This window comes from Sarcophilus harrisii, chromosome 1 (genome assembly GCF_902635505.1).
Source record: "Sarcophilus harrisii chromosome 1, mSarHar1.11, whole genome shotgun sequence".
NCBI classification, from domain to species: Eukaryota; Metazoa; Chordata; class Mammalia; order Dasyuromorphia; family Dasyuridae; genus Sarcophilus; species Sarcophilus harrisii.
In genome coordinates, this window is record NC_045426.1 from 638,435,539 (window position 1) to 638,447,448 (window position 11,910).

Consider the following 11,910-nt stretch of genomic DNA (forward strand, 5'->3'; position numbering starts at 1 on the left):
CCAGATTCCCCAAATGCCCTCTTCCTTGAGCGGAAAGCATGGGTGGACAGGTCACAGAAGAAGGATGGAAGATAGTTCTCCAGACCCTGGGCCATAGGCAGGAGATGTGTCTCATTTTAATAGCAAGAAAATAATTACTTTGCATCTTGATGATATTTCCACTGCATGGCTGTAAGAATGTTTCCAGATTGGGGGAAGAGAAGGGAGAAGTGGAGAATATACAATGAGAATTATGAGGGGTTCTGTGTACATAACTTAGGGGACCATTTAGAGTAAGGATATCAAGTAGAGGAAAGTGGTAAGAAGTGGGAGACCCAGCAGGATCCTGGGCCTGGTCCCATCTCCCAAGGCACTATCTGTGTTGCACAGGTCTCGGTAGCAGCAGGAAACAGGATGGGCAAGACCGATGGTATCTGGGTCCGTAGCCACACAGTTGTTAGAGCAGGAACGGGTCACCATGGCATTGTTAAAAAATGGATATTCTGGAGACAGATAGAATAGGGATAGGGTGAAGATAGCCTTCATTCTCAATTCAGTTGAATTCAACTCAAAATACTTATTAAGTTTCCCCTATGCAGGGAACCCCCTGCCAAGGGATAAATGGCACAATTCCTGACCTCAGTGTGCTTACAGTCTAATACCACATGTCACAAGGCAGAGAGTGATGGAAACCAAGGCAAAGTAAATTCTGATATGTATCAGCTGTATGTTCTCAGGCAAGCTAATACATTCTATCTGGATCTAGGTATTTTTCCTTTAAAATGAGGAATTTGGCTTAAATGATTTCTAAGGTCCTTTTCAACTCTAGGTTTTATGAGAAATCTGAGTAGAGAGAGATCATTTTTAACTGGGAAGTTCAAAGAGAAAGGAATAAAGAGAAAAATCTATACATATCTGATAAAGGCAGAGCAAAGGGCAGGAGGCCTTGTAGTACAGTAGTGTATGAATTACATGGGAGAAGCAGTAGTTTTAATATGATTTCATTTTATAACAATAATACTTCTGTGGATGCTAAGTTGACTCAGAACATCTGATTTTGATAAAACTGGATCAAGTTGGCTTTCTCACCCATAATTAGTTATTTGTTATCTGAGTGCTAGATTTTATGGAAGGTACAACTTTCATTTGTTGTCTTTTCTTGAATTTTTAATCACCTAGGGTTTTTTTTAAAGAATTTACTCCAAGGAAATATGTAAAATCTCTAGTTCTTAACTATTAGAGATACTATGATGACTATTAGTATGAGAAAATAAATCATTTCAAGGAGCATCTAAGCCCATAGTAAAATAGAATCAATGATCAGAATGTGGCAAAAAATGAGGAAAAACTACCAAGAACTGATAAACTAATTCTGTGTAACAGACTAATAAATCAGAAAATATACAAAAACCTTTAGAGGTACCCAGGAGACAAAAAAATTGTTATTAAGATTCCTAAACAGTTCAGACTTCTTAAAATTGGAAGAACACTGGAAAAACAAGAAGCCCAGATATGAAGGAAAAAATGTTTCAGTGAAAAAAAAATGTTTGTTTTGGGCAACATGATACAAAGCATATAGTACTAAAGATGGAAAAAAAGGCAATTTTTACTAATGGAACTCATTTTTTTTCATTCAAAACTATACCATCATTGTCAGAAGTTCAGATGAGCCTGTAAAATTTGGATATCTCTACCAGACTATAAAATATCCTTCCCTCTGCCCCCAAAACACACACACACACACACACACACACACACAGAGAGAGAGAGAGAGAGAGAGAGAGAGAAGGGAAGACAAAGAAAGAGAGGGAAAGGGAGAGGGAGAGGAGAAAGAGAGAGAGAGAGAGAGATAAAGTGGGAAGGAGAGAGGTCAGGAACTAGGAATTAGAGTTGGAAAGCCTGGGCTGGAATATCACTTTAAACACTGAAAAAATGTATGACTATAAGCAAGACATTTTTTTAATCTTCAAGATAGGGATAATAACCCTTTTACTACCTACCTCATGGAATTGTTATGACTAAAGTTTGTTGATTTTTTTTTTTTTACAAAACATTAAGTTGAATATAAATAACATTTATATGCAAAATGTTATTTATGTACTGATGCATTATCTTAAATATTGATTGATCCCTGAGCTTGACCCCCAAATTGTGCCCTGACCTTGACCAGAGATTGACTCCCAGCCCAATTTCTCTTTGAGTCCCAATACAGGTCCTAATCTGCACCTGACTAAAGCCCAGAGCCATTTCTGAGTACAAACTGAACCTTCACCCTCTCCAGAGAGGAGAAGAGGCACTTCTCTTCCCTTAGCTAGGGCAGAGGGAGAAGTTTTCCCCATGTCTTTCTTTACTCTATTTTTTGCCCTCTCTTACTCCGTTTCTTCATGCCATTCCTCTCTTTCTGAAGTCATTTGTTCCCAGGAAGAATCTAAAAAATTGCTTCTCACCCAGCTACTGAGCCCTTCTTGCTTTTTCCTCTGAGGATACTGGTATTTTAAAGAAAAGGTTGGGGAGGGTGATGCTGAACCATAAAGGATGACAGGTTGGTGGTGGAATTTTAGGCATGGAGTAAGCTAGCTCCATAGAATTTTGGCTGTCTTGAGAGGTTTCTTTGTGCTTCTCCCATTATGGGTGGGGGTGGGATGGGTGGAGTGGAGGGGAGGAGAGAAGGAAGAGAGGAGGGAAGGAGGGGAAGAGGGAAGAAAGGGAGGATGAAGGGGAGATCAACCTAGCTAGCTGTCAGCCTTTACCTGACTCCACATTCTCCAGCCGGGTCTTACAGGAAGTCTCACCATGGTTACAGATACTGATGTTTCTGCATTTGTAGATGTCAGTTGGCTCTTTGCAGGTGTAGCATATCAGGGTGTTGCCTGGGTGGGAAGGGAAGGGAATTGCATTTATAGTCATAGGGTGTCACATCTAGAAGGGATGACAGAGATAATGCCATGGAAAAGTGGATTAATCATTCCTTCTAGGGTAAGGAGGCTAGACATGGGAAAACAGGAAAAGTAGCAGATGGGCGAGTTTGTCAGGATGAGTTTGGCTAAAATATAGTGTATAAGAAAGGAAGGAATATATAATAAGCCTACAGAGGTAGTCAGTCTTATGACAGATTTGTATTTTACTCTAAAGGTGATAAGGAGCCATTTGGATTTTTTGAGTAGGGGAGAAACTGTTATGGGCCAGAAGTCTGAACTTAAAACAAAGGATTCTTACAAGGTACTAAGTCAGTGGAATTGATAGAGACAATAATTATCTAGTTTATCATGGTTCAGTATGATTGATTTAATCCTACAACAAATAATTGTTTCCTAGTGATATAAGGATTAGTGTATATTCAGTGTGAAGCATATAAGCAGGGACTGAGAGCCACAAAAGAGAATCTCTCAGGGTCAGAGAAGACAGGCGCACTAGAATCTCTCAGAGGCTGAGACAGATTCATTCCATCTTCCGCCTCTGTGGTGGCTGGAGGCTGGAGCACAAACCTTTGGATTCGGGGAGATTCAGAGGTCAGAGAAGGAGGCAGGAGCTCAAGCTCCCAGAACCAAGGAGAGAGATAGGTCTCTAAGAAAGCTAACCAGGCCCCAGGAAAGGAGACAAGACTTGGAAAGAGATAATAAAGGATTTGGACTTTAATCTCTGACTGTACTTGTGGTGATTACTGAACTGAAACAAAGGCTGCCTCCTAGAGACCCCCAAGGAAACCTCAACAGAGAACATTACAAGAAACGTGTTTAAATCTATGCTTTAGGAATATCAATTTGGCAACTGTGTAGAGAATGAATGAGAGAGATGAATGACTGGGTTCAGGGAAGCCAATTAGAGACTAGTACCATAATCAGGTGAGAGATGATGAAGATCTGGATGAGTGGAGAGAAGGGGAGGATGGGATAGATTTTGGGGAGCAAGTATTAACAGACCTTGGCTCAGGGAGAGTGAAGAGTTGAGGATATAAGTCTGAGTTGTTGTAAGCCTGGGTAAGTGGCAGGTGATGCTACCCTAAACAGACAAAGGGAAGTTTAGATGAGAGGAAGTTATAGAAAGGGGAGAAGACTATGAATTTGGTTTTGGACATATTGAGTTTGTGCCAGTTTTTGTTATTATAGGAAATTCTGCTATGTTGTTAGAACATGTTTTTCTGTTTTTAATGTGCTTGGTTATAATTCAAATAATGGGCTCTCTGAGTCAAAGAGTATGGATATTTTAGTCATCCAAGGGATATCTGGAAAAATCCAAAAAATAGCTGATTATATATGACTAGGGCCCAGAAGAGAAACTAAAACAAGATAAATAGATCTGGGAATTGTCTGAACAAAAATTATAATTGAATCTATAGGAGTTGATGATATCACTGAGCAAGAGAATGTATAATGAGAAGATCAAGGAAAAGGCTTTGGGAGTACATTTATAATCAGATAGATCCAGAGTTAGCACACAGATGATTTTACAGCAAAAGAGATTGCAAATATGCTTCCTCTAGGAAGAGAACCAAGGGAGAGCAGTGTCATGAATATTCAAAGAGATAAATTATATTCTAAAATAGTAATTACTCAATTTTGTATAATGCCAGTTACAAAATGGAAAAGCTAACCAATTAAGCAGATTAAATAAAGAAGAATCAGAAACAGTTAAACTCAATAACCCGATGTTTGGGAAACCTCAAAAGGTAAATTGCTTAGGGAATTTCCAATTTGATTATTAGGCACCTCTCTCTCTCTCTCTCTCTCTCTCTCTCTTTATATATATATATATATATATATATATATATATATATATATATATTTATTTATTTATATTGATCTCTCTCTATAGAGATATATTGACCTTGAAGAAGAGATTTTAAGATATACTTTCCCCAAAAGTGGGGGTTATGGGTATCGAACACTGTATTTGCTGTCAGATCTGGCTCGTATGTTTTGCCAGTTGATTAGTTTTGCCAATTTTTTTTCTCTTTCACTTCATTTTCTTTATTATATAGAGTAGTTTCTAAGGAGACTGGGAAGGATATAGATATAGATACATACAAACACACAGGTAGATTTATAGATATAGCAATAGATATATAGATAGATAAATATGAAAATCAAGTTGATATAAAAAAGAGAGATTTTTTAAAACTACAAAAAGGAGAGAGCATCCAGGAAGGATTCTCTGGCTCCAGATCTAATGTCCTTTTCCACTCTATCACAACTACTCTGCTTTCTTTCCCTCAAAAGAGAAATGAAAAAGTGGCCATAAAGATACAAGGAGTTGCTATGACAATGATTACTAACAGATCCCACTGGCTGGGTCCAGGATTGGAGTCTCCAAGCTCATAAGAGGATAAAGAGGGGAAATCTTTGGATCTTGGGGCTTCTCTGGGAGCCAGAGGGAATTCCCCGAGCTTTCTAACCATCAGAATTGCCTAAAGTGGAATGAAACAGGATTACAGGCATAGAGTGAGAGAGCATAGGGACTATAGGATTTAGAATAAGAAAAAATACCCATTGACTGGGGAACATTTGACATGCTCCCTAAGTATAATGTGAATCACCATCTTCTCTAACAGACCCTAAGGACCAGTTAGTCTTTCCGTCTGCTATGAAGCTAAGCCCTCCTTTATCATTTTCTTAATTAGAACACAAGTTCCTTGATTTCAGGGACTTTCTTACTTTTCTACTTTAATCCCCAGCACTTGGCACAGTCCTTAGCACAAAGTGCCTTTCCATTGCATTCCATTTATTTGATATAAGACTCCTTAGCTCAGGGTCACACAGTTGGTAAGCAGCAGAGCTGAAATTGAAACCTAAGTACTCAGGCTTAAGTCCATTGCTCTTTCTCTCAGGTTCACAGTTATGTGCATGCTCCCAACACCAAGTTTTAGGCTGTGGGCACACAGGGTTAGGGTCACCAGCCCTCCTGACACCCACCTTTACCCCTGACTTACCCTGCACCACACAGGTGGCAATCACCAGCAACCCGATCCAGAGGGAATCCATCTTCAGGATATTAATCCAGGATCTCAGCAACTGAGGCCCAAACCTCAACACCAGGGCATTTATCCATTCCCTTTCTCTCAGAGGGGTGGGATGACATCAGGTTTCTGAGTCATGACAGCTATGATAATCCCTTTACTAATTCACATGTACACTGGAAGAGGCTGGTAGCCTGCCTGGGCTTGCTAAGTCAATGTCACACAGCAGGCAATAATTTTGGGCCCTCCTGGCTAATTCAGAAAATAATGCTCTGGATTTAGGGAGAAATCAGACCCTATCCTCAGGGAGACCCTGTTCTGAGGGAGGAAACAAGATCTCTGCCCTCAGGGAAGCCCAAACTGCTCTAAGACATGGCTTTAGGAAGCCTCTAGTCTGAAAGGGAAGTGTGGTCTGTGCACCCAGAAAATAACCACAAAATTCCCAAGTTCAGAACCTCAGTGTTATTCATGACTCTTTACTCTTTCCATACCACATATTCAGTCTGTTGCCAACTATTCTCATTTCTGCCTCCAAATCTCACATCCACTCATTTCTTTTTGCTTAAACTATTACAATAACCTCCTAATTGGTTGTACTATCACACGTGTCACCCAGTTCCAATCCACTACACAAATAGAGCTACTATCATTATTTTTCCAAAGTACAAATTTGACTATGTCACTCCCCTACTTTAAAAATTCCAATAGCTCCTTACTACTCCCAGAATAAAACATAAAGTCCTCTGTTTATCCTTAATAGCTCCTCCCTATTACATCTTTCCAATTTCATTGTACATTCCTCCTTTCTATATAAATTTATTTCCCTTCCATTCAGCGCTCCACCTCCCATTTCTATTCATTTCCTGGTTGTACTCAGGGTCTGAAAAATACTTTATCTCACCTCTGCTTCTCTTCCTTCAAATCTATCCTCCACAGAGAACCTTTTCTGATCCCAATTTTTAGTGCCTTTCTTCGCTTAAACCACTTGTATTTTTTTCTGTTTGTTCCATATATATTTATTCTAAGAAGCAGTATGATTGTGGATAGAGAATTGATCTTGAAATGTGAAAGATATGGTTTAAGTCCTGTCTTTGACACCTTCATAGAAGGGTGAGTCTAGCCAAGTCACTCAATCTCAGTACTCTAGGTAGTGTTCTAAGACTACAAATTGCCAAGATACCAACTTACATTAGTAGGAGTTTTTCCTCATTCAGGAATTTCATAGATCCATTCCCTATTTACTCTATATACACTATGTAGCATATGAAAGATAAAAAAGGAGCAAATGTCCCCGAGAGAGGGAGGGAGGGAGGGAGGGAGGGAGGGAAACAGAGAGAAAGAGGGAGGAAGGGAGGGAGGGAGGGAGAGAAAAGGAGGAGGAAGAATAGGAGAGAAATAGAGGAGAGGAAAGAAAATATGAGGGGAGGAGAGGAGAAGGGAAGAGAATGGAAGAGCAGGAAAGAGAAGAAAAGAGAAGAGAAGAAATTGAATCCTCCAATCCTAAGTCAATGTACTTGATTGACATTCCTGGGAAAATCCAAAAATGGATCATTAAAAAGATATTTGATGGATATCCAAAAGGGGATTGTTGTTTGTCCTTCATTTTCAAAAAGGACTAATGGCATCAGGAAGGTGATGTCTTGACTTGCAAGCAATGATTGGAAAGGACTATTTTGACTTCAATAAAAACAAGTAATACCAGATTAAATCTCATCCTTTTTTTGAAAATGCTCACTAAACTATTGGATACAAGGTGGCTAAAATTTATATAGATTTTTTTTGACAAAGTATCTCATACAATTCTTGTGGAGAAAATAGAGACGTATTGACTGGGCAACAATACAAACAAATGGATTTGGAACCAGTTGAATGACTAGATGCAAGATTTGGTTTTTATCAGTCAATGTCATGACAGGAGGTGTCTAATGGAGTACACTAGGGATCTGTGTTATTGACATTTTTTGTAAGTGACTCAGATGAAGCATGGATTGAATGCTTATCAAAGTTGCAGATAATTTAAAACTGAAAAGAACACCTAACATACAGGATGGTGGATTCAGGATTCAAATTGATCTCTACAGCTGAAAACACTGAGTTGAATCTAACAAGATTAAATTCATTAGGGATAAATGGAAAGCCTTGCAATGGGGCACAAAAATCAATATCACAAGTACAAGAAGGGAGAACAATTATTGGACAGCAATTATTCTAAGATGTGGGGGGTTTAAATGGATGGCAAATTCAATATGGATTAGCAGTGTGTTATAATGGTCAAAAGCTATTGTGAATTTGGGCTACATTAAGAGGCTCTCTGGACCCTAGTTGGAATACTGTTGGAATTTCTGTTGTAAGTATCATGATATAAGAAGAATATTGAAACATAGTATTTTCACTTTTTTGTTATTGTTTGCTTGCATTTTGTTTTCTTTCTCATTTTTTTTCTCTTTTGGATCTAATTTTTTGTGTGCAGCATGATATTTGTGGAAATATGTATAGAGAAATTGCACATATTTAACATGTATTGGATCATGTGCTGACTAAGGGAGGGAGTGGGGGAAAGGGAAGGAAAAAATTAGAACACAGGGTTTTGTAGGGGTAAATGTCAAAAATTATCCATGTATATATTTTGAAAATAAAAAGCTATATTTAAAAAAAAGATATAAAAAGAGAATTCTGATAAACTAGAAGGTATCCAAGGATTTGAAGGTCTATCATAGGGAGGAAGCTTAGATTTGTTCTGCTTGGTCTTCAGAGGACAAATTCAGGAACGATGGGTATATGTTGCAAAGAGGTAAATCCTGGCTTGATGTAGGAAAAACTCCCTATCCCAAAGTGAAATGGCCTGCCTTGAAAGATGGTGAGTTCTTTGGAGGTCTTCAACAAGTACTGGACAACAATTTGTTGGGTATATCATAGTGGAGCTTCCTTTTGTTTATTGATTGGTGAAGTGATTGCTAAGTTCTTGAGATTCTGAGCCAAATTCTGCCTCGCTACAATTTGCTCTTATTTTTGTTTCTGAAGGCCAAGCAGAACAAATCTAACTCCTCTTTACCCATAGCAAACTTTAAATACTTGAAGACAGCTATCATGTTCCCCTAAAGCCTTCTCTTATCCTAAATATTGGTAAATGGAGGCCACTGAGATATCATGGAAAAAAAAAAGATTAGTTCAGCATCAAAGCCTAAGTTTGAGACTTCCAGTTATAAATAGTGTGACCTGAGATCAATCTCTCTACTCCTCTAGTTCAATTTCCTCATCAACTAGATGAGAAGTTGAACTAGCTCTGTTTTAAGGTCTCGGTCATTCTGACATCCTATAGAGGCTTTGGAAATATCCTCTGACTTCTGCATTTTTGTTCCTCCTATTCTGTCCCCCAATAGGAGTACAAGAAGGGTCCCTTAGGAAAGAGAATTGGGAAATGTATATATCCCGCCTCACTTCCTTGTGTGTGTATGTTTTTTTTTTTTGGTTTTTTTTTTTTTTGTTTTGTTTTTTTTAACAAAAGAAGATCCTTATCCAATCTTCTCCCTAGGGCACATCTGAAACTATCTTTCTCAGCCCATTTCCCATTTTCCCAAACCTGAGAAGCCATAGAAGCAGTCTAGAGGGAGAATTTCTGTATCTCCTCTCCATCCCCCTCCCTTCTCTTCTTTACTCATTATTTTTTCCATTCTCGCTTTCACTATATTCTTTCCCTCTATTCCTCCATTCTTCCCTTTCTTTTCCTTCTTCCTTTTCTTTATTTATCTCCTTCCTTTTTCTTATAGAAAAGTATTTTATAGAAAATATAAAAGAATTGGTCTAGAAAGCCCAGTAGTTAGTTGCATAAAAGTACCTAATTATAATATATGAAACTAACTGTTAAATTGTGGCCATCTAGATGATCCATTTATGAATAAATCCTTTAAAAACTGTTGTAAAAACCTGCCAGAGAGCCATCCTTTATAACAAAGAATTTAAAAGAGAAAAAAAAAAGAACAAGAGAGAAAATAAAAATTCAACAAAATTATGAATATATTGAAAACATCTAACATTATATAGTTATATACTTGTTTGCTTCAGAGTTGGGAGGGGGTATCTTTGTCTGCCTTTTCCTTGGGGCTAAGCTTGCTCTTATTAAGTTTGAAACATTCATTTTTAATTATCTGATGGTGGTTGTTCTTCATGTCATATACATTGTTTTCTTGTTTTTTTTCCTTAACTCACTTTCTATTGGCTCATATAAGTCATAAGAGCTTCTTAGTCTTTGTCATTCAAAATATAATACTAAATTAAAGTTATCACAATGTGTTCAAACATTTCCTGTGAACAAATCATTTGGATTGCTAAGGAAGAAGTGCCATCAAATGAAACATGATTAACTATGCTTCTGCTCAATCTTTCATAGCCACTGAAGGAGGTCTAGGAAGCAGGAGGCAAATCCAGCTCCTGGAGGGATGAAAAGGAGCCCTGCAGAGATGGAAAGCAGAAGGGCAGGGAGAGGAGGGCATCACAGACAAGGGAATTGGAGCAGGAGAAGCATGAAGGCAGATGCTCCACTATAGACATCTTCCTTCTTTTCTTGGACTTCCTGTGGAAGTCTGAACCCATTCCTGGGGAGGGAATTTATTTACTTATCTTTGTTTAAAGACAGAGCTAATAAAGACCAGAGTGGGAGTGGGATATTCACAAGGAAGAATTGGGTGAGAAAGTTAAGGGACCTAGGAGATCCCTTGAGTGGAGAAGCTGAGAGTGTAACAGCTGATCTAATATAATACATTTTAATCTCTAGTCTTTGTTTGGATTTTAAATCTTTCACAGCACAAACCTATTCTCTCAAAGGAACAAATGAGGGGGAAGTCAAGTTAGGAAGAAGATATCCTTGAAGAATCTTCCCTTTTTCTAGCACTAAAACATTCAAAGGAGGAGAAAGGGGAGGGAGAGAAAGAAAAATTAGTTTGGGCAAAGAGGCCACAATTGAGGAACTTTTCCTTTAGACAAAGAAGAGCTAGGGCTCAATTACTGTAGCAGCCTTTTGATTGGATTTTCTACTCCAGTCCATCTTACATACAGCTGCCTAAGTGATTTCCAATAGCATAGACCTGACCTTGTGACTCTCCTATTCAACTGAATCGAGTAACTTTCTATTATCTCTTAGATAAAATATAAGCCTCCTCTATTTATCTTTTAAGAGGCAGGTAGGTGGTGCAGGAGACAGATCATCTGCCTTGGATTCAGGAAGATCTGACCTCAGTAACTTACAAGCTGTGTTACCCTGGATATGTCACTTAATCCCTACTTGCTAAATTCCTCATTTGTAAAATGGGGCAAACTGGAGAAAGAAATGGCAAACCTTGGTGATCTGAGCAAAGCAAATGAATCAGAATTTTTAATGGAATTACCAAAGTAGGAACAAGAAAACCTCATGGACAAAAGTCCCCACAACTGAACCCACGATTTCATTGGCACCAGGATCTGACCACTGAACCAACTAATAAGAAGAGTCCCTGAATATAGAATTTCAGAGTTGGCAGGGGCTTAGAAAATAGAATGTCAGAATTGGAAGAGATTTTAAGAGAACATCTCATCTAATACCTCATTTTACAGGGGTGGACTCCTCTCAGAAAGCTAATAGTTCAGCTTTTCCCAATAAGTTCTCAATACCCTCCCATTCCCCAAGCTCATCCTTCTTCCTCCTGAGACTTCTTGCTAAATGAAGATTAATTCAGTAATTGAGGCAAATCCACCCATCGATGACAGGTTCTACATTCTGATCTTGGTAGCAAAACCAGAAGGAAGGGAGGGAAGAAAGGTACTAAGGCATAATTAAAGCTTTTATAGTCACTCCAAGCAAAATTTTTTCCCAAAGGGGCAGGTAGAGGTCACCTGAGAAAGAGTTTCTGGTCTGTGTAGCCCATCCTGATAACTCTATCCGCCTCCCTCAGGTAAAGCCTGGTATGAGTGAAAGACTCAGATTTGTCCTCCAGGTTAAAAAAAAA

General features: G+C 38.5%; 1 protein-coding gene across 1 annotated transcript; it reads right to left on the bottom strand.

The window, feature by feature from the left end:
- Nucleotides 1–267: 267 nt before the first annotated feature.
- Nucleotides 268–5,957, bottom strand: LOC100917744 (secreted Ly-6/uPAR-related protein 1). The gene is made up of 3 exons (XM_031947481.1): nucleotides 5,906–5,957; nucleotides 2,730–2,849; nucleotides 268–482 (listed from the first exon to the last, which is right to left on the bottom strand). The coding sequence occupies exons 1-3, from the start codon at nucleotides 5,955–5,957 to the stop codon at nucleotides 268–270; spliced, it is 387 nt and encodes a 128-aa protein (XP_031803341.1).
- Nucleotides 5,958–11,910: the final 5,953 nt, after the last annotated feature.

Bases quoted from the DNA above. Each gene is read 5' to 3' on its own strand.
- LOC100917744 (XM_031947481.1), bottom strand. From the start codon at position 5,957: ATGGATTCCCTCTGGATCGGGTTGCTGGTGATTGCCACCTGTGTGGTG. The intron at 2,850-5,905 runs GTAAGTCAGGGG...CTTCCCACCCAG, and splicing joins TGCCACCTGTGTGGTGCAGG to GCAACACCCTGATATGCTAC. The intron at 483-2,729 runs GTAAAGGCTGAC...ATCTGTCTCCAG, and splicing joins GCTGGAGAATGTGGAGTCAG to AATATCCATTTTTTAACAAT.